This window comes from Nannobrachium achirus, assembly GCF_963921795.1.
Source record: "Nannobrachium achirus genome assembly, chromosome: 5".
Classification (NCBI taxonomy): domain Eukaryota; kingdom Metazoa; phylum Chordata; class Actinopteri; order Myctophiformes; family Myctophidae; genus Nannobrachium; species Nannobrachium achirus.
In genome coordinates this window covers 32774304-32801065 of record NC_137814.1, presented here as the reverse complement: position 1 = coordinate 32801065, position 26762 = coordinate 32774304, and the positions used below count along the sequence as shown (strand labels likewise).

The following is a 26762-nucleotide window of genomic DNA, read 5'->3' as shown; positions in this document are numbered from 1 at the left end:
AGACAGACATTAACTGACTGGATATACATAGCTTACTGTTCTGGGTGGGAAAATGTGACTCTATTGAACCAACCAATCTGCAAAAAGAAAACTTTAGCACAAAGATCCTACAGAAGCTGATTTTTTTAACACCTTTTACAGCAGCAAAGAAACCTTAGGCTATGGCTCAGGCTCAATAGTATGCTCCAAATACATTCAACACATGCACAACATAATAGAGGGACACACACTATGGTTGCATTCACAGCAAAATAGGAATCCAAATTATGTTAGTAACAAAGAGCAGCATTGTTTAATATAGTTAGTGGTGTAAAGTAACTATAAGTACATTTACTTGAGAACAAGTTTGAGATATTTGTATATTACTTGAGAATTTATTTCCAATTTCCAATACTTTTACTTCTACTCCACTACATCTCGGATCCAAATATTGTAGCCTACCTTTTTACTCCATTACTACATTTATTTCAAAACTTTAGTTACTATTTACTTATAGATTTTGATTATTATTACAAAACATACATTAACCACTTCATTTGAAAATAGATAATCTAGTTCACAGTGTGTCGTGATGCGAGGCATTGTGAGCTTAGATCTGCTTTTTTAAAGTTCCAAAAGTAAAAGTACTCAGTACGCAGAATATCCCAAGTTTTCAAAAATATGATTGCAATGAACCTGAACGTGGCTACTACTGTATTCTCCTGTGTCACGTGATCGGGGAGCCGGCGTCAAATGATAATTTTCCCGGAAGTGCCCATGCGACTTTCTGGGCTCAGCACCGGCTCCCTAGAGGAGAAACACCGCACTATGGCCTCGCTGTAAAGCCTGCTGAAACGCCCGCTGTGTGTGTACATATCTCACCGGCAATCCGTTACCATCGGCGCCTTGATGATGGACCTCCGGTCCAGAGGCTTTTTTCGGGGGCATCGGAGTTGCCAATAGTACTCCTGGAGTGCTATATTATTTGATTTTGTGTGCTGTCACTTTTTGCACGCTTCGGGGATTTAAATAGCAAGTGACAGCTACAGCACTCACCCTACCTGCCAGCCAGCTAGCATTAGCTAGCTAGCTCGCTAAGTCAATAGCTAAGAAGGGCACCACTCTCCCTTTGGAGAAAGAGGACAAGAAAACTTAAGCCACTGCTTTCAAATAACAGAAGATAAGAGCCCCCCCGTCTTCCCATCAAATCACACAGGCATTATTCATTCCCGGGTAAGAATAACAATAATTACAGGTATTGTTAACCTTTTATTGTTGGTTTAATTCTTTGGGCACAGCTTATTATTATTAGAGGCCCGCTCGGCTGTCAAACCACACAAGGTTAGCGGCTCGTGTTAGCCAGCTATCTCCCCCCTCCCTGCTGTGAAGTGTAAATGTGACTTGTGGTTAAATTAAATGGCCGATAATGATCGTATGTTCAGATGGGGGTTGGATAACGGGTTGGGCCGTTATTCTGCTCGCTCAAAGTCCTCGGCGTAGCGCCGTGGAGCTGGGGCTGTAGCCCGCTAAAGCTGATCACGGTGGTCTCATTGAGCCCTGGGTCCTCTACGTGGAGCTTACACTACAGGCCCAAGGAGCTTCCCTGGGCCTGCTCTGCTGTTGTTGTGCTCCACGTAGACCAGTGCTTCTCAAACTTTCTCATGTCAAGGACCCCCCCAAATTGACACTTATATCAGCCCGCGGACCCCCATTTGAAAAGAGATGCCAGGGACACCCATATGTGAGAAGGTTTTTTTTACGGCTCTATTAGTGATTCTCAAGCATTTTAATTTCAGGGAACCCCCCCAGTTTGACATGCATTAGGCTACAGACCCCCATCTCTGAGACTCCAATTTATATTGTAAAAATCAATGTTGATTTAACTGAGAGTATAATTGAAGCAAATTGGTTCCATTTCTACAGACCATTGGTTGAAGTTGGTTCCTAACTATCATTTAATTCATAACTATTTGGTGTATGGCAGTCGTATTCAACCCCTTTCATATCAAGGTCCATTATCTTTTGGGCATTTTGTGCCACGGACCACCATTTGAAGCCCCTCAGACCCAAAACTTGTTATCGTTGGATAATATTCTGTCCACAATTCCAATTCATTTTTCACTATCAAGAGTTCAAGATCTGGGTGTATAAGGGTCCATTTGGTTACCAACTCTCCATCATTTAGCTACAGCCTGACTGAGTGCACCGACAACACTGTCGGGTGGTTTTAAAACGGCTCTCTTGTCACTCAGTGTTGGCTGCCAGGAGAACCATATGGTGGCTTTATTACATGATGGACGCACCCGGTTAGATCCAGCATGGGGCTGCTTGCATCAGCTAGCCTAATGCTAGCCACTGTTCCAGCAGGTGGATATAGTGAATGACACGTCTGCTACATGCATTTTCGTCACGATTACCTTATTGACTCCCGATCAGACGCATATTGACACTCTTTTTGCGGAGTTATAGTCAGGAAGAATATCTCATGTGATTATGGAATGTTGTTTTGACTCTCATCGGAAGAATTTCTTGGCAGCTCTATTTAGCGCTGGCAGGGTGTAGGGAAGCCATTGGTAACACTGTAAATGAACTTTGACCTGAGGTATCCATTTTCCTAAATTCACACTCAAATCCTGGCCTAGCTGCTATTTAAATACATTTGAACCAAATTAAGTTACACAACATGATACAAGATGCATTGTGTATTAGCTTTGGGTTAAAATATTGAATTAACACATGCCTATACAGAGAGATTCCTGCTAGAGCAGTTTTAACATCACTGTGTTCTGATCATCTGATAGATGAGCTAATTGTGGGACTGCAGATATTGTTGCTTAGAAGTGCAGACTGCAGTGGGCATACTCTTTTGGAAAGTATTCCACGCCACTGGTTTAACTTAACATTTTACTTATTGGAAATAAATAATACAAGTGTATGTAGCAGTTGCTGAATATTGCACAGCAAAATGAAAACATTGCTAATGGGAGGGGTCATCATCAGCGTTATCATAGGAGGGGACATAGACCACACCCTCTTCTTGGCCAGAAATGTCTCATTTCTCAAGCCTCAATATACAAACTGTTTTTTATGACTTCATGGGTTTGAGCAAGTTATGACATTGTATTTGAAATTGCATATTCGTGATTTATTTGTTATTTTATTAGGCCTAACACCTTTTTCCTTAAAGATAATTTAGGATTCTTATTTGAATGACTATTTATGAGCCTGCGTCATGGACATGTTTTATTCAAGCAGAAGTCAGTAAGTCAGATGTATGAGGGTAGTTATTAGTTGTTACATCAGCTTATTTTTTCCCCCTCCTCTTACCCATAGGTAGGTTGGCAAGTCAGCGCCACCCTAATGCAGAACCACAGAAGCACGTGAAATGAACAAACCACCGCAGCCTATAACGGGACCCACATCTGTCCCACACCCTGCCCCCTCCCCTGGACTGACACAGGTGAGAGCCAGGTGTCCCATTCTCACGCTCAACCAATATTCAAAAATGTTCAAAAATAGCAGATGTACAAGCTCTGAGCTTGTATATCTGTTATTTTTGAATAGCCAACACAAAAATCTAAAATGACGAGGATGCTTTCCTGGTATTAATTAGGTTATATGCAATAGGAATGGGACGATATAAAAATGTCATATCACGATTATTGTGACAAAAGAAATAGCGATTTACGATATTACCGCGATAATCAAAATCCATTATCCTGGGGTGGAAAAGACATTTGATAGAGAGTGAAAAAAGACTATCAAGTACGTATATTATAAGTACCTTTTACCAATTATAGAGGGTTTAAGTGGTACCAGATATGCAGCTTGGCAAATAAAAGGTGAATTGATCCCAGTGCATGACGGAGGACGATTTCACAATAAAATAAATCTCCACGATAACGATTATTGTGAGTGTTTTTTATCACGATAAACAATATCGCTTATCTTCCCATTCCTAATATTCAATGATACAGCTTTCTTTGGTAGTGTTGACACTTGTAGGACGTTTGTTGACATTTTATTTTATTTTATTTATTTATTTGCTCAGACTACCTATCCCCCTGGACAGCCCACTTCACTTGTCTTTGCAACCCCAGCACCTCCACAAATGAATTCTGCACCTCAACCGAGACAGGTATCAATCGCTATCTGCATGTTTAGATGTCCTCCTTCTAATGCTCACTGGTGTCTTAAAGCATTTGATCGGTTTTATTTAGGGTGTCACTCTCTCTTTCCTTCATATTCACATTGGTGTTCTGACAAGGCTGTCTATGCTTAAAGGCTTTGGTTAAAGTGTGTCTCTGTGTCTGTTTGCACTCTCTCTTTCTCTGGCTGTCGCTCTTGTCTTCCTGCCTTTCTTTGGCTGTCCTACCAGTTTGCGGCAGGGCCCCGTGCTTTACACCAACAGGTACTAACATCACTCATCACTTCGCCTCGATATTGTCCTCCTCCTTCCCAGTTGCAGATGCATGCATGCACTTTTAGTGTTAATTATCAGTGGAGGATTAGGTCCTGTGTTTAGTAAGAGTGAAATTGTCCTGTTGCTTTTGACATAAAACCAAACCAATGTAATAGATATGCCTATTTCTTTGTGGGATGCATGGTCACCTTGGTCAACTTCTCGCAAGCCATTTTATAATCAAGCTCTGCTGATGAAGGCTGGAGTGAGACCAGCAGACAGGCAACCTTGGATGACTTTATTTACACTATAGATGCCCATGTCTCTGTGTATTCGTCTGTGATAGAGTTGCATGTGTTTTAGATGTAGTTTGAGCTTATCATTCCTGATGCCTGAGTGATGAGCCCCTGCTTATACTTGCTTATCCGTACGCGCTGTCACCTCTACCTTCCACGTTCTCTTTCGTCCTCATTTTCACCCTTCTCTCACTCCCCTCTCTTGCTTTCTGCACGTGAAGGGTGGATACCGAGCACTACAGGTAACAGCATTTATCTTCTTCCTCCTCTACTCCTCCTCCTGTCTCTGGTAAACTTCAGTGGCGCTGGCCGAAATGAAATTCTATACAATTTAGACGCTGTGTAACCCAAGAAGTGAACTTGCACGACACATTGACAGTTGCTGTGGGTGCAGTAGTCCATTCAGCTCTCGGTTGATTAAGCACTCACACACAAGCACACGCTCAAACATGCACCCATGCATCCGAGATGTAGCTTAGTAGGACCCCGCATACTCGGATATGTTCGCAAGGCAGTATGTTTGCTAACCACTTAAGCACTATTTTGATGTACGTCGGAGTCAAGTGAAAAGCTTGGACCGGTAGATAACTATTCAAAGAATTCTTTAGATTTTGGATCATTTTTTAAAACCTTTGGGCCGATGCATACTCTACTTTTAGAGCCGGATTTATTTCAGTTCGGCTCTGTCCAAACTACAATATGACGTCATTCAGAGGTTTGGGGGAGGGGGGGGGGTACTGTCATTAATTCTGCGGTTCAGTGCTGCTTAGATTTTGTGAGTCCATGTACTGAACTGAAATACATTCCGTTCTAAAAGGGGCCTTTTCCACCAAAGAACCGGTTTGGGTACTTTCTCCCGCCTATGGGATGGCAACTTTCTTGGAACCTTGGTTCGTTCTTGCGAACCGGCCGCAAACCAACCTTTACGGTTCGGAACCAACTCGGTTCTCGGTGGAAAAGCTCATCTCTGGTTCATCCCACAGGCGGGAGAAAGAACCCGATTCTTTGCCGGTGGAAAAGGCCCCAAAGTGGAGTATGCATCGGCCCTTAGTCATGACCAAAAACCCAAATAGCTAGGTTGAAAGTGGTGCCTGACTACTATATTCTCTGCCCCCCCCCCTCTGTGCACCCTCTTCTATCCTCTAGCCTTACTATCAGAACAGGCCGGCAATGCCCACCAGTGCTCCCAGGGTCCAGACAAGCAGTGGCCCGCGGCCTGTGGGACCCACTCACGTGTACCAGCCTGGCTCCCAAATGATGATGATTCCCCAGCAGCAGCTTTCCTTTGCAGGCTCCCCTCAGGGCTACTTCATGGCTCCTGGACAGGTTGGTTGATGATCTAAAGGAAGGTTCTCTGCACCCTGAAAGTTAAGCCTAGGTGTCAACACCTTTTTCGGCCTGAGATTTTTTGTCAGGCGACAGGTCTAGCAACAGCTTTTCACAGAGGCATAAATTCGTCTTTAAGTTTCATATAATCACAAAAACACTTCAATCATAGACTTTCGTCAGTCGTGATGCTTTGATGAAGGTCTGTGTCCAAAATGTTATGACATTTAACTATTGGGAGTGTAGTTTTCAGTGTGTGGATAATAGCCTTTTTTGTTTTTTTAATTTGCACCAGAACTCGATAGGGTACACACCATTAACCTTTTACCTTCATGTGGTTCAGCAAACACTTACATTCTACATAGTAGGTGTGTGTAACAATAATACTTACAGTAGTGCTACCCGTAGTACTGAATTCGTATTCGGTACAAGGCTTTCAGTTTGGCACACACTACGAACTGAACAATATGCTCTTAACTCATTTACCGACATTAAAAACTGCTACTTTTTCAGTTGACTGGCACGATTTTCTTACCTTTTAACATGTGGTTCGTTTGTGATTGCATCTTTTGTAATCGCGAACAAACCCCCAGCTTAATCCATGCTAGCTATGCTTAGCTAGCAGCAGTGATGTTTACAAAGGAAGAAAATGGAGCAGGAAGTCGTCACAGAGAAACGGGCTGTTCCGGCCAAAGAAATACACATCCGGTCCTGGTTTCCCGGCCCAGACCGGAAGCACTAGCTCTAGGTTGCTTAGTAACCGCGGAGCAGTGATCCGATTTTGAATTGTTGTAATAAATTAAATCAAATTAAATTCTCTGGTTTCTTGGGCGGAGCAGCCTGTACTAACAGCTTTCTCTTTGTATTCTCGGGTTGGGGCAGTAAATGAGTAAAAAGAAAAGAAAAATACTTATATTTATGTTATATATTCTGAACTGTGACACAACTTGATCGAACCGTAAACTGTGTTAAACCCATGCATTTTACACAAGTAACCAGCCACATATTACTGATCGTTGTGCTGTTGACAATGTTGAAACTAACTAATGTGGAGGCACGTTAAAATATTTGAACTTCATGACGCATCCTTGGCAAACAGCGTTTTGTACCCGTTTCTCTTTCTGCAGTATCGAGCTCCATATACTATGGCTCCTACTCAGCAGTATCCTGTGACCACCGGCACGGCAGGCTTCTATCCTGGCACCAGCCCTGCCGAATACCAAGCTTATGGTAAGTGGCTATAAGCTGGACCTATGCCTGCCAAGCACAACCATAACCACAGTGATCATGCAACAAACATGATTACGTTTTTGACTCAAAAACCAAAGACCCTAGATTTTAACTGCAACTCAGCATTTCTGGTTTAGATCTATGTCTATTAGAGAAAAACCTTCTCCTATGGCAGTGGTTCTCAACCTTTTCAAGCCGCGACCCCCAAAATAATCATATGTTAACTGGAGACCCCCCAACCCTGACGGGCACTAAGAGACAAGAGTTGAGGCATTATTGTGTATATCACGGTTCTATTGTGAAAATAGCAGATCTACATGCTCACAACTCCTCGCGTTGTGAGCATGTAGATCGGTGTAGATCGGCTATTTTTCTGCCTCTGATATTTGACAATTTGGACAATGTCATTTCAGAGGAATTAAAAAGTCCTTAAATTGTCACTTTAGAAATGTGCTATACACTTAAACTTTGTGTTGGTTTGTTTACTGTTGATTGAGAAAACAGTATTGCACATTAAGTTAATCATCTGGCGACCCACAGGTTGAGAACCACTGTCCTAGTGTTGGATGGTTTTGCCTGGCAGGTTGTCATTGTGTGTTGTCTCTCTGGAACAGCAGCGCGCCACTCTGTGGCGAGGACTCAATTGTATGGAGGTCTGGCTTGATTTTGCTTCTCAGTCTGTGTTCTTTCTATCTGCAGTCTTCACCTGACACAGCCTTAACACCCTGCTTTCTCTGGTTCCTCTCATTTACTCATTCTGCATCTGTCTCTTCCTGCCCTCCTTTCCTCTCTTCTCCTCTCGCTGCCTTCCTCTCCTTTGCGGCGTCGGTTCAGAGCCCTCTCTTGCTGCGAGGGAGAGGCGGGGTGGTGGGGGGAGAGGGGGCGGGCGAGAGAATGGGCGTCTCTCGCTGCACGGCGCTCCTCTCACCTCCCAGCGCTACCCCGGTGAGTAGTGTGTGCTTGTGTGTTGGTCGGCACGCTTCAGTGGCAAAGACCGCATGGCATTCCCTGTCAGTGGTTCTGCTTGTATGCCTGTAGGACTTAAGTTATAAAGTTGTTACCTTTTTAAGTTTGTATTTGTCGTTGCATGTTTTGTGTAGGGCTTAGATTGGCGCTCCGGTGTGGCCTCTCCTTTTACATCCTGTCAGGAATTCGCAGTTGTATAATGACAATATCGTGAAAAATCTGCTGCCCCTCGGAAAATATCACAGGTTCATCTTTGAACTCACCAACAAGCATGGCCACTGATTGCACCTTTAGATTAGATCAAAACCCCACAGACTGCTTTGTACCCCCACACCCCCACCACCCTCCCGCGAACCCCTACAAAAATAGAAACTATTGCTGTTGTAATTACAGCAGAACTGCAACATCCTGGTCCTGGATGGAAGTCTGTTTGTGTGACAGTGCATATTCGTCCTGGATGGTATAGCTAAAATTGTTTCTTCCATTTCTCTCTCACCCCCTCTTGTTTCCTCATCTTGCCCTACAGCTGGTGCATACTATCCAGCCCAGACCCAGTACTCGCCCTCTGTCCAGCCTGCGCCCGTCATGATCAACCCCGTCCAGCAACAGCAACAAGCTCCGCCCCCTCAGCAGCCACCAGCCCAGCCACAAGGCCCGCCCAAGAGGGAGCGCAAGCCGGTAGTGTATCCCAACAAAAGGGCAGCGGATGAGTTGACTAGAGGGGACCTTTATTGTCCATTCAATGTGGAACTTTCCCTTTTGCCTCAAAATGACAATAGTGTTCATTATGACGGGTCGCTGCTATAGATCAGTGGGGAGAGGATGGTTTGCATAGGATGGGGATGTGGGATCAGTGTTGAGTGGAGACTTAACCAGTACTTGCCCTTTTCTCTTGATAGATCAGAATACGAGACCCCAACCAGGGTGGACGTGATATCACAGAGGAGATCATGTCAGGTGGAAGGTCCACCACCACTCCAACTCCCCCACAGGTAAGACTTGGCAACACATGCGCCTTCTAAGGAATCAAGAAGTCATTTCAGCACTATGCACCACAATATCCCTTCAAGTTTAATGTAAAATACTGCCCTGCAATATTCACTGTTGCAATTACAATCTTAGGCATTTTGTTTGTTCTGGCTTACATGACACAGCTAATATTGTATATTTATATTACAGTACAAATTTTATCTGAATTTTCAAGCTTACTCTCGAATGAGTTTAGTCATTTTTCTAATTCTAAAGTAAGGTCTTGGATTAGTTGAATTTGAGATTTGTTTGCTATAAGATACGTTTGTCTGTCTATTCATTTATTTAGAATGTATTTATTTAGGGTTCCTGGTGGCTCAGCCAGTTACTGTCTCTCTACACAATCTGAAATAAAGCATAGAAATGGCAAAAAATAAGAAATGTTTGTCTCCACATTTAATAATTATTTGTTTGAGAATGCAGTAATTTCTATTATAACGATAACCTACTAAATAATTGCAAGAACCTTTCAATTTTAATCCAAAACTAACGATATTCGTTTTTATATTTCAAACCTTTTTATTTTATTTATTTTTTATTACCTTTTCTGTTCATAGGTTTCCTCATCAGAGGGAAGCCCTGTCCAGAGCAACGGTGAAGTTACACAGCCCGTCACGGAAGTGACGAGAACAGGTGGGCCTTTTGGTCTCTATAAAAAACTACTGTAAAAGGATACGTTTGTTGCCACCTGCCCTCATTCTGTTCTTCAATGTGTTTGAATGACCAGATGAAAACATGGAACCTGCTGCTACAGCTGAAACCCCGCCCCCCCTTGCCACGGCTGACCCTGAGCCCGCTGTCGAGGTCAAAGCAGAAACGGACAACCAGATAGCCCTGCCCGTTGAGCTGGTCACTCCGTCAGTAAGCCCCGCGCCAGCAACAGAGGCGCCAACCCCGCCAGAAGAAGAGGAGAAGCAGCCTGCTCGGTCTCCCTCACCTCCAGCGCCGTCTTGTCCTCTTCCTCCTTCAGAACCAGAAGCTGTCGTTGGTGACACAGTGGACGCTCCTGTCAGGCCAGCTGTGACGCCTGCAGCTAAAGAGGTCCCCACGGAAAAGGAAGAACCGCAGGTTGCCCCGGTAGCAGCTGAGAAGGTACCAGAGAAGGAAGAAGAGGCTACAGAGGAGCCGAAGAAGAAATCTGAAAAGGAGGTGCCTGCAGCTGTTGTGAAAACGGAAGCCGAGCCTGCAGCCCCTCACACAGCCGCTGCCCCGGTTAACACGGCAACCAGCGAAGCTGCTCCGCCACCTACAAAGACGGTGAGCGATACCCCCTCAGAGTCTGAGTGTGCCATACAGCCACCAGTCTCCACACAGGAAACCGCTGCACCGGTGGCCCAGAGTTCTGTTCCCACCATTGAACCTGAACCTGAACCCAAACCCGCACCTGAACTGGCTCACAAAGAAGAGCCTCCTCTCTCTAATGGCCTTCCTCAGGACATAGACGAGGACCTGTCCGAGGCTTTGGCAGATTCTACCGACACTACACCTCTCGCCAAGTCAGATGCATCTCAACCTCAGGAACCCACACCTGTTGCTGACGTGGCAGCGCCAGCCCAGGAGAAGACAGAGGAAGAGGGTAGGGAGAAAGTTGAGGAAGTCCCCCCTACCTCTGCCAGCTGCCCTGCAGAGGAAACTACTATGCAAGGTAAAGCAGACAAATTTCAAATTTCTAACATTTGATGGTTCTGCTTTTATGTTATCTAGAGATCTGCCGATTGATCGGTGAGTGATCACGATCGGCCGATAATGCCTCTATCGGCTTTGATCAGTATCGGCTTTTCCTCTATCAGCTTTGCCGATCTACAAGCTAGATCAGCTATTTTCACAATATTTATCTGTGGGACTGAATGTAACCTCGGCTTCAACTCCTACAAGTTGAATTGTAGGGACCTCAGCCTGCAATCTCCTAATGATTATAGTTAATATACAATGTCAATGTTTTGTAAGAAGAATCATTAAATATATAAATGCTGCTACAGTAACACAATAAATAGAAGAATGTATGGATTTGACGCTGTGATTGGAGCATCTCTAATGTTATCGCCACTTTAACAAACGCCCTTGCCATCTCTTCAAAAGCTGCTGTGTCTGTGCCAAAGAAGAAGAGGAACATGAAGGAGCTGAACAACAAGGTCATCGGAGACCTCCTGGATGCCTTCAAAGAGGTGCGTTGATGTCTGCAAAGATGAGGCAAGGACAGCATATTGCAACGATTTCAGAGTTAAAATGATATATAATGACTTCATAATGAATGGGTCAACTTGTGGTTTTGTTTCATCCAGGAGCAGCAGGAGGTGAAGAACGCCCCTGAGCCCTCATCCACTGAGGCCGAACCTGTCCCCGCCGCTGCGGCCACCCCTTTAACCGATGCTCCAGATGAGACCTGGGAGGAGAAAGAAGACAAGCAGAATGCGGTGTCTGACCCTCCCACAGCTGAGCAGAAGTATCAGTACAAAGGAGGTATGTCCCGGATTTAAATATTTACACGTTTAAGTCGTGACATGAAAGTTGAATTCATTGGGCATAGCTTTGTCATTTTTGTTTAAAGATGGATCTGTCAATACTGACAGGATGGACCCTTCCAGTACAAATGTCACACACTGTGTGTTCTGCTATTCCTTCAGACCCAACTAAGCCAATTGACCCAGAGGACAAGAAGCGGTACGACAGGGAGTTCCTGCTAGGCTTCCAGTTTAAAGGTGCAAGCATGAACAAACCTGAAGGATTGCCTGTCATCAGTGATGTGGTACTGGACAAGGTATGTGGGCCTCTGCACACAGTTGGATTTGAAAGTAGTGCGACGGGGGAAAGAAATTAACTGGTTGTTTGAAAGTATGAAATGTTACTCCCACTTTTACTTTTTTACTAACTGTTCTGTTTTTGACTGCAATCTCCTATTAACACAACGCCAGCCCGCCACCAGTCGTTTTATTTTGAAGAGCCCCGGAAGCCACGTGCGTGTGCATGTGTGTGTAATCTGACGGGAAGGAGATCAGTTTGTTTACAAACGGTCACAAAACGAAAATCCTAACTGGGGCCGACCAATGGCGACCATCACGATTGAGTGTAGCCGTGAAAAAGAGTGTCTCTCTGCCTTTTCAGCGTTATTTGCACCTTATTCAGAGATACAGCCTTAGAATAGGAGTCAATGGAGCATAGACGCTCCGTTTTGCTTCTGGGCCCGATCTGTAGGAGCAGTGTCCATTAATGTTGTCAGCAAAAAGCAGCCTGATGGTGGCGCTAGAACAGAGGCATGTGAGAAATCAGGGGCGGAGGTTGTGATTTGCCAGCCAAGGAGTGTGTCTGCAAAGTTTGGCATGGATAGGGGCAATGGTGGCGGAGATGAGTAGGGCCAAAAGTGTGACGTGACGAACAGACTGACTGACGGACAGCCAGCCGGTGGAGGTTTTGATAGTAACTGCGACCTGACGGTCGCAAATATATAAGATGATGTCTGGCAACATGTGATGTCTATCTGTTTGTCTTTTCAATTTTAAGTAGAAAGAAAAAAGAAGGTAGTGGGCAGAGTAGAGCCTTTTGATATTGGTTTTAAAGGTGATGTTTACTGAACTGATTATTAATCGGGTATTCTAAAACAATTTAGTAACCATGTCAGCAAGACGCAGAGCTATGATATTTTTAAATTTGGCCTAGTCATTCTTCCTTCTAAGATGGAGCTGTATCAGTAATTGGTTGGTTAAGTAATTGGTATCAGTCATACGTAAAAGATGTTCCAACAATGGCAGTTTGATCTGTTTCCCCTTGATTTCGTCCAGGCCCGATGATATGAGTCTAGCCTGCCTGCCGATGAAATCTCATTAAAATTAATTTGTTTCAATGGGACCATCCTGACGTACTGCGAGTGACAGTGCGTCGTGCAGCGACGTTGTCCACCCCTCCTATATTCGCTCGCAGTCTCTGTTTGAGCGAGGTTTTGCCCCATGTCCCGCCCCCCAAACACTTTTTTTTATTATTATTTTTTTGATTGGTTCAGTCTACGTCGCAACACAATGACAGACGCTCCATATGAAAACTGTATTACGCGCAACATCTCTGTCGGAACGCTCACTCGCTGGCAGTGCGGATGAGCTGTTAGTCTACTAAAATCTTAACACATTGGACGCCATCTAACTCAAATTATTTGGCTATTCAGTGCCACCATTCACTTTTGCTTTATTTTGAAGAGCCCAAAAGATCCCCGGAAGCATGTTGTGTAATCTTACTTTTTGAGCGGTGGTTACACCGTCTCCTATACGTGGCCGTGTGTGTATGCGTCCGTGTGTGTGTGTGTGTGTGCGTGTCTGTATGTAGCCTACAGTACCTTTTGTGACCACACATGTTAAGGGAGGGGCGCTGTTGTTCAGGCCAGGCCAGGCCAGACACACACACACACACACACACACACACACACACACACACACACACACACACACACACACACACACACACACGGATGGATGATGCGCAGCCTCCGCGACCACCGCTCAGTTCACACGGGTGTGATTTTTTTAAATGGAGGTTAGTTTGTTTACTTTCGGTCGGTAGTTGTACATCATGTCCATGGGGTGTACTTGTACATCAAGCTGCCTCACGCTACAGAAACAGGAGATAGGCTTACTATGAGGGCCTATTATCATGGCCAGGCTTACTTACTGTGATGCTGTCAAAATTAACACTGCTCTGTGTGTCTGTAGGCCAATAAGACTCCACTACGTCCTCCTGATCCCGCACGCATGATGAATGCTGGTCCTGACTTCACTCCAGCATACCTGGGCAACATGGGCAGACAGTCCACAGGAGGAGGAGGAGGAGGAGGAGGAGGAGGAGGACCAGGAGGACCACGAGGCCCGGTAAGCGTGAATTGCATGTTTGTTCTGGCCCTTTTGGGTGATATTCACAGGGATTCTGTGCTCCAAGAAAGAAAACAAAACCGCTTTCTCTGCTTTAATTTAACAAAGTGGTTTTCAACCCTTATCATATAGAGGTCCATTATTTATTCTGCATTTGAGCCATGGACCACATTGGACATTTAGCCTCTCGGACCCAAATTCCCAAAACGTAGATTATTTTGTTGTTGATAAGATTTTGTCCACACTTCCATGCTGTATTGATGTGGTACCATAGGATAGATAACAGGCAAACATTGACCAAAGACTTCTTGTAAAGTGAATAATGCAGATGTTTAACAATATTTTACTCAAGAGTTAAAGATCTATAAGGATCTACAAAGATCCATTTGGTGGTCCCAGGGCCACTGGTTCGTGCCACGCTGCAAGCTTGTACATCTGCTATTTTTGAACATTTTTGAAAAAATCGTGAAAGAATGTTTAGAAGGCATTTGTAGAATCAGCCTATAGGTCTTAATGGGTTAATCCCTCTATTTTTCCTTTCCTTCATGCCCCCGAACAACCCCCACCACACACACATTTCTCATCTCCACCTCTCCTCCGATCCACTTCCAATTGACATCCGTTCAGCCAATGGGTCAGCGTCGCTCGCAGCAGGGCCAAAGGAAAGAGCCAAGGAAGATCATCATCACCAGCATGTCACTCAACGATGACGTGCAGCTCAACAAGGCAGAGAAGGCCTGGAAGCCGACGGTGAAGAAGGATCGGGCGACCCGCGCGGAAGAGACCGAAAACGAATCGGATGACCCCGAAAGTGTGAAAACGGCAGCACTGTTCAAGAGCGTGCGCAGCATCCTCAACAAGCTGACCCCACAGAAGTTCCAGCAGCTGATGAAGCAGGTGACGGAGCTGACCATCGACACGGAGGAGAGGCTCAAGGGGGTCATCGACCTCATCTTTGAGAAGGCCATCTCTGAGCCCAACTTCTGTGTGGCCTACGCCAACATGTGCCGCTGCCTTATGTCGGTGAGTTGTCATCATTTATACTTATAATATAATATAATATATGTATTCTGCAGTCCATTTGCTTCAGTGATGATCTCCTGTTTGTGCCACGTGTTTGTGCCATTGGTTGCTACTGATGGGATTGAGCAACCTACGAAGCATCAACTACATATCTCTGATGCCTGATTTATACTTGGTTGCACACAGTGTTACACCTACACTAAAGGAGTTAGCATGTCGCACAATTTACTATTGATACGCATCCAGGCTTGTTCCTATGTTAATTCACCCTGGTGTGGCGTCAGTTTTTTTAAACGTTGTTGAGGTGCGAACTTAAGGGTATTTTTTAATCGACGCATTGTGCGTGCTCCTGCTAAAAAGACTTGGGACTTAACAGTACCACATGGAATACATGTTAAATTAGATATAAACGTTTTTACTTGTTTTATTTTCAAGGCCCAAACGGGCAAGTCCCTGGTGAGTTCTGGTGGCCCTGTCACTCTAAAAAGTACATCGGGGCCAGCGGGCCATTTATAATGTCGACCCCTGTGTACCCAAGCCACTTTTGTTTCCTTTTCACATTGGTCATTTGACCATATACCGGTCAGAATGCCTGGTGGAATGACCACTGGCATCATTGTACAGCTTCATGGCCTGGCAGTCTGTCTTTCTTTTTTTTTTGTGGTGGTGGAAGGATGAATCTGCGACTGCGTACAGCACTGGTACTTAGCTGCCCTACTGTAATGTTGCTCATACAACATTACAATATAACTACAAGATTAATAGTATGGGATGTAATGAAGTAACAAAATGATAAGAAAAAGAGGACTATTATGTATCCAGGTGTGAACTTAAGGGTTGTTTTTAATCGGTACATTGTGCGTGCTCCTGCTCAAAAGACCTGGGACAGCGTGGTACTGTGCGCAATGACCAATGCAACACTGGTTGCTTATTTATAGCACGCACTATAAATAGTTACAAGTTACAACACTTTACGATGTGAAGGGTTATGATCTTGTAGATATTACATTTTCAGTGTGTTGCAACTAAGTATACCTCCCTTTAGTTGTCTTTATTAACACATTGGATGCCATTATTAAATGCATTCAACTTACCGCCGCACATGCGTGTGCTCGCGAACATCGGCGTGCATGACGGGCGCACATGAGATCTTTAGCGTGGTGATGTAAAATTCCAACTACGAGCGAATCTGGCGCTGTCAGCAGTCAATAACATGGCTCCTATTTACATTCAATGTCTATGGAGCTGCAAAATGGTGGAACTGAGCGGAGCGCTGTGCACGTGATCTGAATCGGGATATGCATGCGAGCAGATCGGCCGCTAAGCATGATGGGAAATGTAGTGTTTTCGCTCACCTGGCGCCAAAACAGCCTTATTTGGCACCTGTCTACCTGGTAAGAATGGCAACCACTGCCAACCAGAGATGAGACATCTGGGGACGTGTTTCCTCTCAAAATGGCGGCCAATGTTTTAAACAAGATGACCTATTTTCCATTGGACTGTGAGTAAAATGTGTATCGTAACATGTCCTCAGCTGAAAGTCCCCACCACAGACAAGCCAGGAGTCACTGTGAACTTCCGCAAGCTGCTCCTCAACCGCTGCCAGAAGGAGTTTGAAAAGGACCAGGACGATGACGAGATCTTCGAGAAGAAGCAGAAGGAGATGGAGGCTGCCAAACCTGTGAGAAACACTTCCCTGTTTTTCCAAGTAGTTTTAATGCAAATTATGATGCATCATAAGGTTATGATTTGATTTGTTGGGTCATAAGATTATTGATGTTCAGCATTAAATTCTCTCCAGTGATGACTCTTCTTTAGAGCCATTTGTCTGGGCCACCAAGTATAACTGATGGGATTGAGCGGATGAGGAGACCATTCAGGAAACAGACTAGCACTTCACGTCAGTTTTAGCATTTTTTTCACATTCAGTGAATACATTTATGGACATCAGCCTAATTGTTGGAATTAGACCAAATTCTATTCTTGTATTTTTTTTTATATGTATACTATATTATATTTAAGATGTGCTTTGAACATTTGGATAGAAACATAACTTTTAGCAACCATCATGATACGCGTTCATTCTTGTTTGCTGTAGTGTCTGAACGTGGAGAAACCCCAGTCCAGACAGAGCCCAGCCTTACTTTTGTTACTTCTAATTGATAATAGGAGGATCAGGAGCGCCTGCAGTTGGAGCTGACCAGCGCCAGGGACCAGGCCCGCCGGCGCTCACTGGGCAACATCAAATTCATCGGTGAGCTTTTCAAGCTGAAGATGCTGACAGAGGCCATCATGCACGACTGCGTGGTCAAACTACTGAAGAATCACGATGAAGAGTCTCTGGAGTGCCTCTGCAGGCTGCTGACCACCATTGGCAAGGACCTTGACTTTGAGAAAGCCAAGGTAGCAGAGCATATACATGTCCCCACACAAACACAAGCACACAAGAGAATCTGATGTTGGGTTATTGAACGTTCCACATTAAACCGTCTCCAGTGATGACTCTTCTTTTGAGCAATGTTTCTGGGCCACTGAGTATACTGATGGGACTGAGCGGCTGAGAATCTTTGAAACAGTCCAGCACTTAAGTGTTTATCTGTGTGTCCTTCACAGCCTCGAATGGATCAGTACTTCAAACAAATGGACAAGATCATCACAGAGAGGAAGACTTCGTCCAGAATCCGTTTCATGCTGCAGGACATCATAGACCTCAGAAGGGTAGGAGAGAATCGATACGTTAACAATTAAATTGCTGCCATGCTTTCAGACTCCTTTTCCTCAATATGTCTTTTTATCCTGCATAACTCATCATCCCCATTCTTCAGCCTCCTCTCCCCATTTCAAACGTCAAATAGTTTGAGAGATCATGTTCTCCCCTGTGTTGCTCCACAGTGTTCATGGGTACCTCGTAGAGGGGACCAGGGACCCAAGACCATCGACCAGATCCACAAGGACGCAGAACAAGAGGAACACAGGGAGCTGATCAAGGTCCAGCAGCAGATGTTCAACAAGAAGGATGGAGGGGGCCGGATGGGCGGAGGCATGGGGGGCCGTGGCTCTCACAACCAAGGAGGTGGCCGGGAAGGCCGGGAAGGCCGGGAAGGAGGTGGCCGACCAGGAGGTAGCCAACCCCAGGATGAGGGCTGGAACACGGTGCCCATATCCACCAAGAACAGGCCCATTGACCCTTCCCGCCTCAGCAAGATCACAAAGGTATGTGTACAGTACTGTCATCAAACCCAGGCTGTAGCAGTGTATGAGGATCACCAAGTTAGGTTACTTGGTTACAATGCAGTTGCACTGTGCTTTTGAATTGTCATTTCTCATCTATAGCTCTAAATGTTTGCATCCTGTGTTTGCTTCTAGCCTGTTTCTCTGGAAACCCAGCTACTGATGCCAGGTGGCAAAGGCATGTGGGGCAGCTGGGGCAAAGGCAGTAGTGGAGGAACAACGGGAGCCAAGCCAGTCAGTGGAGAGCCAGGTAAGATGCATGTATCAAGAATCAAGATGGATTTACAGTATTTGTTCTGTACATATAGGTACATGCAGCAGAATGTTGGTGGGACCGCAAGAAACTGTTTAGACCTACAGTACATTGATCCCTCAAGGAAAAAAAAAAAGTGGTTTAATCCAAATTGTTCATCTACCACTGGGTTGTTGTTTTTTGGCACTACTTTAATCATAATGAGATTCCTTGTAGTACCCAAGCCACTTTTGTGTTTCCTTTTCTCATTGGTCATTTCACCATGGACCGGGCAGAATGCTTAGTGGAATGACCACTGTCCTTATTGTACAGCTTCATGGCCTGACACAGTCTGTAGTTTTTTGGTGGTGGAAGGAGGAATCTGCGTTCACCGCTGGTACTTCCAGCGGTGAACGCAGATACCTCCCTACTGTAATGTTACTAATACTACTATTACAATATAACTAGAAAATAATTTAAAAGAGAATAATAATAGACTGGCTGCAGTGGCTCAGAGGTAGAGTGGCCACTTGGTAACCGGAAGGTTCCCAGTTCGATCCCGGGTGCCCCCAGAGTTACTGTCAAAGTGTCCTTGAGCAAGATCAATATGCTCCCAATGAGCAGGTGGTGCCTTGCATGGTTTCCTCTGCCATCGGTGTGTGAAAGGGTGAATGTAATGCATAATGTATGTAAAGGGCCTTGGATAAAGGCACTTGTATATACCGTAAATGCTCCTTAAAAAGATTATAGATGAGGTAGAAATAAAGTTAAATACAAGTAGAACAGCAGGTACGATAAACCTCTTAAGGCAGGTATGGTATAATTAGCAGCAGTAGGAAATGTATACGTACATACTATCAAAGTGGGTCTAGTATTGGTCTCAAAGATGGTATCAGTTTCTTAAAGTGATTCATCTGCTCTGTTCTAGCTGCAGACCCGGGTCGTCCAGCCACTAGCACCGTCAACCGTTTCTCTGCCCTGCAGTCTGGTTCATCTTCTTCCGCAGACTCGGACCGCAGAGTCCCACAGAGGTATTCATTGACAACAAAGCTCTAATCATCAAGTCCTCTCCCCTATCAATCTCAATTTGGTTTAGCTTCTTTTTCAGTGTTTTCCCTTACCGCGTTTCTTAAACATCTCCCATATCCACCCACTTCAGTCTGGACACTTTTGTTTCTTGTCCCTCAGATCCAGCTCCAGCCGTGAGCGTGGTGGAGAACGAGACCGGGGTGACAGGGATAGGTTTGACCGCTTCGACCGTCGCGAAGGGCGTGACGAGGGGGCCACCCGTCCACCCATCACCAAGCGCAGCTTCAGTCGAGAGTCTGAGGAGCGTGGCTCCCGCGGCGGAGATGGCCGTAGCTCCACGGAGCCTGTGCGCCGCGTGGCCAGCATGACTGATGACCGGGACCGAGGAAGCCGAGACAGGGCTTCCAGCAAGGAGCCTGCAGGTATAGCCAGCACCAGAAATTCTGGATTCGGAGCTGGGCGGGCTGCACATTCTGGATGGCGAGGGAGAGGTGTCATAAAGCACAAGCTAAAACGAGTGCTGTATTGTTGAACTATGCCCGTAATGAGATGAAAAACCAGAGAGGCATGGGATGAGACTTAAAATGTTTTTTCTCATCTCCCCTTCCACAGTAAAGCGTGAAAACGCCCCCACTCCTCCCCCTGCTCTTACCAAACCCGCCTTGAGCGAAGACGAGTTGGAGAAGAAGGCCCACGCCATCGTAGAGGAGTATCTTCACATCAATGACTTGAAGGTACAAAGCCGGTGATCATTTGCACTTACTATGAAATATGACTTTGTCAGGCTGTGTAGTGTACAAGTATTAGGAGGTTGGGTCTTTTTAAATGGCCATGTCTTATGATTCTCCCTCTCCTCTCTTGGCACTTTAGGAGGCTTTGCAGTGTGTGGCAGAGCTCAACTGTGCCTCGCTGCTCTTCGTGTTTGTGCGGAACGGACTGGAGTCGACACTGGAGCGCAGCACCATCGCTAGGGAACACATGGGCTTGCTACTGCAGCAGCTCGTGAAGGCAGGAACGCTGACCACACAACAGTACTACAAAGGGTGAGGGAGATATTGGGGTCATAAACTGCATAATGTATTCATTTCACTAAAGTCTTGCCTTTGGGTACTACCCCAATGTGTTGTGACTTGAGGTGATATTGAGCCATCCCTGCTGTGCTTTTCCGGCCTGTAGGCTAATGGAGATACTGGAAGTGGCAGAGGACATGGCCATAGACATCCCCCATTTCTGGCTCTACCTGGCGGAGCTCATCACACCCATGCTTCACGAAGGAGGCATCCCTATGGGACCGCTCTTCAGGTGAGGCTCTGACTGTAGACTTTATCATCATCATAGAGTACCTGTAATCATATCTTATAAACTGGTGCGATCTTAATTTGTGTGAATTGTGTATTCAGGGAGATCGCCAAGCCTCTAGTGCCACTGGGACAGGCTGGTGTGCTACTTGTCCAGATCCTCACCTTGCTCTGCAAAGGAATGGTACGTGACCATCGCCCCAAGACAAAAAGAAAGCTGTGCCTTCTCCGTATCTGCTTAAAGTAGGTGGCCACCTTTTTTAGGAGGCCGGAAGCAGGTTGGAGTCTATTATTTCCAATGGGAAGAGTGAACGTGCTTCTGATCCTTTATTTGGTCAGTGAACTCAATATTGGACCTGATCTTCACATGCCACACAATCTTTTTTTTTTTATATATACTAAAATGGCTTTTTTTTTTTTTTTTTTTTGCTGAATTCCTTTTTGAGAGTCACTTCGTATAGACAGATGTGTAATGTGACAATGAAGCTACCAGGTAGTTGCCCAAAAGACTACTATACTATTAATATGTTACCCAGTATTTTATCACTGTCCACAACATTAAGTTGTATTTGAGTTGATACCAAAACCAAAACCAGACACTCAAAACTAGCCACTCCAAGCCTCCGCTCTTCCAACACCAACCTTCTCCTCATCCCCAACACCAACCTCCGCAACATGGGCCTTCTGCTTTACAGCCCCAAGTCTGTGGAACGCCTTCCCCGAACACCTGAGAACGTCACAGTCCACTGATGTCTTTAAAAACGGACTGAAAACCTACCTTTTTAACAAAGCGTTTCTGAATTATTCCTTGGCCTTGTCTTTTTGTTTTTGCCCTGTGTTGCTTAGTTTTAAAATTGACCCGTTTAGTATAGCCAAATTGAGTCCCCTGTAATTGACTGTCTGCCTACATGCTGTTTTTATGCCATGCTTTAACCCTGTAGCACTTTGAGATTCACAAGAATGTAAAGTGCTTTATAAATAAAATGCATTATTATTATTTATAACATCTTGTATTGTTTCCACCAGACCCATAAGAAGGTTGGAGCTATGTGGACCGAAGGTGGGCTGAACTGGAGTGACTTCTTGCCCAAGGATGAGGATGTCAACAAGTTTGTGACAGAACAGGTCTGTATGATCACAGTCCATCTATAATTACATTAAAATGGACCCATTTAGACCGGGAACTCAAATCTGTCACTAGATTTTAACCACTTTAACCATTATATTACCGGTATGCTTTAACTATAAAAAAATAGCAACGAGCTTTAACTATAAAAAAATAGCAACGAGCTTGTAGATCTGCTATTTTTTTTAAATAGTGAAAATTTGTGCATATTTTGACCCGATTCTATAAATGCCTTCTAGTTCCTTCTTCTAAATCAGTGGTTCTCAAACCTTTTCATGTCAAGGACACCCAAAATTACATGCATTTGGCCATGGACTCCCATCTCAAAATATGTTGTTCCAGACCCCCAGAAGCAGAGACATGAGTTACAAAAGTTTGCTTTGAAAAATATAAATTCAAAGATTTGCGGAAAAAAAAAAAAAATGTAATAGTTGGTCTACAAGCTCGCAGCGCTTGTATATCTGCTATTTTTCAATGGCTAAAGTATCAAATAATTCCAAGTCTTGGGTTAAATATGTTGTTGTTTGAAGAGGAATCTTGTTTAACAGAAGGTGGAGTGCTTGAGGTATATGTGGGAAAATCCCAGTTGTCCAACGTCCCAGTTGTCCAACGTCCGACTGTAATTATTGTCCACGACATTGCAAGCGGCGGCCGCAGGCGCGAGTGCCCGCGAAGAGCGGGCCAGGGCCCCGCGAGTTACGAAGCCGTGGTGAATGCAATCGTTATATTTATGCCCAGGCCGTAAGGCCTGGGCAAGCGCACGATAAACGCATGAATGGGATGAAGATCGCTTGCTTTACAGTCTGGTCGCCCAAATGGGACGTTGGACAACTGGGACTAGCCCGTATATGTATGCTCTGCACCATTAACAGAAGGTGGAGTGACTGAGGTATATGTATGCTCTGTGCACCGTTAACAGAAGGTGGAGTTTACTCTTGGTGAGGAGCCAGTGGCTGAGGAGCCCAAGAAGAAGAAGGTACTGAGTGCAGAGGAGCTGAGCAAACATTTTGACAGACTCATCCAGGACAAAGCCAACAACCAGCGGATCCGAGACTGGATTGAGGTGGGTGTATGTTGGGGATGACTGATCTAAATAAATGGTCATTTTTGAATAGACCTGCGTCAGTAAATTTGCAACAGCTGGCAGTGTGAACAATTACTCTCCCCATTTAGTGTACAGTAGTATTAGTCTATACAGAAATTAGCTTGTAAATAAACATCAATCACAGATTTAAAAAAAGGGAATTATATATTGGAGAAACAAGAGTGTTTGGTGTGTCAAGAGGTGAAATTACTACCGTATATTATATACAGTGCTACTATATGAAATAATGCCATTCTGGGCTTAAAGGAGCTATAGTCAACTTTTTCTTGAAAAACGGATGCTAAAATAAAACTAATGTTTCGAAAATATTTTATAAAAAAAATAAGCTTCATATGTGTTTCTATTCAAAAATTACCACAAAAAGCGTAAAATAATCACATAAACATAATCATTTTGGCCATTGTCAGACCGACACTTTGTTTACATTCTAGTCTATAGACTAGGATGTAAACAAAGTGTTGGCCCTACAATGAAAAAGTTGACTATAGCTCCTTTAATTATTCCCGCAAGTAGATACCAGGACAGTCATGTAAACTTTTGAGCGGTGGTCTCCTTAGCGTGAGTGTGTGTAGCTTTGTTACTATCTATGTATGTAGCATGAGCTGCAATACTGCTGGTGACAAGTGGCACTGTTGAGTCACACACACAACCCTACACAAACATGCACCACCGCTCACTTCAAACTTGGTTTGATTTTTTCTTTTCTCATTTGAATATTCACCTGTTTTGTGTTTCTCATCCAGGCCAACGTGGAAGAGACACAGACTGTTTGGAACCACTTTGTACGTGCTCTGATGACATCTATATGCCAGTCAGCCATCATATGTAAGTATGCCTAAAATTGAGAATACACAGTAAAATCCTCAAGTGTTCATTTGGTAGTTTGTAACAAATGGTTCCCACACTGCCTCTTTCTTTTTTAACAAAGTAAATTTCCTCCTCTTCCCTTCAGGCGAGAACCCTTACAAGGTGGATGTGGATCAGATCACCCAGAGAGCCAGTCTCCTGCAGAGGTACCTGAGTGACGAGCACAAGGAGCTGCAAGCCCTCTACGCTCTCCAGGCCCTCATGGTGCACATGGAACAACCTCCTAGTGAGTATCACTGTCTCCCCTAACCAGCAATAAGTGCTCGTACTAACATCCCCAGTGTGCATTGGTTCTCAACCATTTTAATTTCAAGGACCCTCAGTTTAGCCCATGGACCCACATTGGGAGTTTGGGACCCTAATCTACTGTTCATTTAACTCTGAGAGTGTTCCATTTGTACACTCTCAGAGTTACAGACCCACAAGGTCCCATTTGGACCCCTAGTGGTCCCTGGACCGTTGAGAAACTGTGTCTTGGTGTACAAATGTAAAATTTGGTACCCTTTGTGCTCTCTCTGAGTTACAAATGAACACAGAGGATGTTACTGTGTAGCCGGTCAGAGCCAATGTGAACGGCGTCCGTCAACCCTCTATCTGTCTGTCCCTCCCTATCTAGACCTGCTGCGGATGTTCTTTGACACCCTCTACGACGAGGACGTCATCAAAGAGGAGGCCTTCTACAAGTGGGAGTCCAGCAAGGACCCTGCCGAGCAAACGGGCAAGGGCGTGGCCCTGAAGTCGGTGACCGCCTTCTTCACTTGGCTCCGTGAGGCAGAGGACGAGTCTGACAAGGACTAGAGACATCCTTGCTGTGCCTACCCCTCCTCCCTAAACCCACACCCCTCCTTTGGCTAAGGGAAGGGCTTTGCAGCAGGCTGTGGAGAGACATGAACTAATTATATATATATCTATATATATATATTCTATTGCCTAAGAGGCGGACTCACTCAATCCTCAATGAGGGTAAATGTTTAGTTTTGAGAGAGGGAATCTTGACAAACAATCACTTCTCTATTTCCCTCTCCTTCCCCCTCTCTCTCTCTCTCTCTTCCTCATTCTCTCGCCTGCTTGTCAACGAGTGTCCTAAAAGAAATAAACCTGAGAACTGATCAGCAGGATTGCTTAACTATGCGTGAACTACCCCACCCACACCACACCCACCCTCGTCATTGTGTAAGACATTTCTGACTTCTTTGTGGGAAACAATACAAACACGCTGCTCTTTTTATGGTTCTAGATGATTATATTATGCAACATACTATGTGACACGCTAATGACGTGAAACATCCTAAAGTGTCACGTAGCATGTTCTTTGGGGAATGGCTGTCATTGCCATAACGTGCGTGATGTCCAATCGAACACAGAGCTCTAATGTATTTCCCCCTAATTTCTTATTGGAGTGTGCAGCATGGTTGAAGTGTGTTTCTATTGATGATGGCTGTGGGAGAAACATCGGCAGAGTACGTTGCCGATTTACCCTATAACCCCATGGGGGGAAGGAGGGGTTTAAGCAGAGGTTTTCTTTTTTCTCTCTCGCTCTTCTTCCTTTTTGCATTTCCTGTTTACTACAATGGGACCTGTGAGGACAGAAACATTGAGGACTTGATTGTGACCTTTGATGTTGACTACTAGGGGAGTGGTGTTTATGCTTCCTCAAAGCCATGGTTTCTCCCATCCCCAGTAGTCAACCCCTGACCCGACTCTTCCCCCTAACCTCTCCTGTACTTACATGAACTGCTGCCCCCTGTGGTCAGGAGACCCCACCCCACCCCATAGAGGACACTTAATAAATGATAACCATTAAAACTTGAAAACTACAGAAATTGACTTGATGATGAAAGAGAAAAGAAAAAACGACAGAAATGATCCGAAAGCCTTTTCTACTCTAAGTGGAAACACATTTCAGGAGCGTTCTGTAAATATATAATAATAAAAAAAAAAGTTTTGTCAGTTTTATTTTTCAGAAATAATAAACAAATTGCTGATGTAATGCCATGTATCCTTTTCCAGCAGAGGTCAGTTGTCCAGATGCAGAGAGGTGCTCTAGATAATCCATTGATTATTAGTTTTATTGGAATTTTGTAAATATGTTTTGCTTTCTTTATTATTTAAGGAATTATTGCTTCTTTTTGCATCGGAAACTGGAAACATGAGGAAACAGAGCATTGCAAATAAAAGACTTATCTTGTTGCTGAGCAGAGTTGGGCTACAACTGTGTCCTACTCATTTGACAGTCCATTTTTGTTACTGGTTGTGTGTGTGTGCCTGCCTGCCTCTACAATATATGCACTCAATATTTTAAGGGAGCAAATCATGTTGGGTGTTTAAATTACAGTTTTTAGGGTATCATTGGTCACACAGCATTGCTATTTTAGTCTAGTAAAATATTGCATCAGATGAAGCTTTGTTGACAACCTGATGTGTTCATTGTCGTTGGTGTTTTACAGTGGGTGATCAAATAGTACTTCACTAATGAAAGTGAAAGTTACTGTCAGAATGATGTATAACACTTGGGTAATCCAAGTTGGGTTAAAGTACTGCAGTACTTGTAAGCACATTTTGATATCAATGCATTGCTTTATTAAAATGTAGACATTGACAGATTTGAAGATTTTCCAGAATGTTTAAAAAAAAATAGGCTATAAATAGGTTAAAATGTTATATCTGCTGTTTTCACAATAAGTGAAATGGGGCTTAAGTGGTTAATTCATACTGTACCCTTTCCCCTTTTTGGGATCAAAAGCACAACATCTGTCTTTGAAGTGTTGCGTCA

The 26762-nt window shown here is 44.4% G+C and overlaps 1 protein-coding gene across 2 annotated transcripts; it reads left to right on the top strand.

Moving 5' to 3' along the window:
- The first annotated feature begins 792 nt into the window (after window positions 1–792).
- Window positions 793–25821, top strand: eif4g1a (eukaryotic translation initiation factor 4 gamma, 1a). Of its 2 annotated transcripts, none has more exons than XM_080726326.1 (30): window positions 793–1212; window positions 3317–3439; window positions 4031–4117; window positions 5824–6003; window positions 7131–7233; window positions 8726–8877; window positions 9099–9191; window positions 9786–9861; window positions 9956–10873; window positions 11308–11393; window positions 11511–11688; window positions 11853–11986; window positions 13923–14078; window positions 14706–15101; window positions 16636–16782; window positions 17271–17504; window positions 17715–17819; window positions 17994–18314; window positions 18468–18582; window positions 19493–19595; window positions 19753–20015; window positions 20206–20327; window positions 20464–20636; window positions 20770–20895; window positions 20994–21075; window positions 21918–22016; window positions 22937–23080; window positions 23866–23947; window positions 24075–24215; window positions 24606–25821. In XM_080726326.1, the coding sequence occupies exons 2-30, from the start codon at window positions 3365–3367 to the stop codon at window positions 24785–24787; spliced, it is 5073 nt and encodes a 1690-aa protein (XP_080582452.1). In that variant the 5' UTR covers window positions 793–1212; window positions 3317–3364; the 3' UTR covers window positions 24788–25821. The 2 variants fall into 2 exon arrangements, with proteins under 2 accessions (XP_080582452.1, XP_080582451.1); XM_080726325.1 differs by having other exon boundaries at window positions 3313–3439.
- The last annotated feature ends 941 nt before the right edge of the window (window positions 25822–26762 follow it).

Coding starts and splice junctions, on each gene's coding strand:
- eif4g1a (XM_080726326.1), top strand. CDS start 3,365: ATGAACAAACCACCGCAGCCTATAACGGGACCCACATCTGTCCCACAC. Junction 6,004..7,130: donor ACTTCATGGCTCCTGGACAG/GTTGGTTGATGA, acceptor CTCTTTCTGCAG/TATCGAGCTCCATATACTAT. Junction 20,016..20,205: donor TTCCAGCAAGGAGCCTGCAG/GTATAGCCAGCA, acceptor CCCCTTCCACAG/TAAAGCGTGAAAACGCCCCC.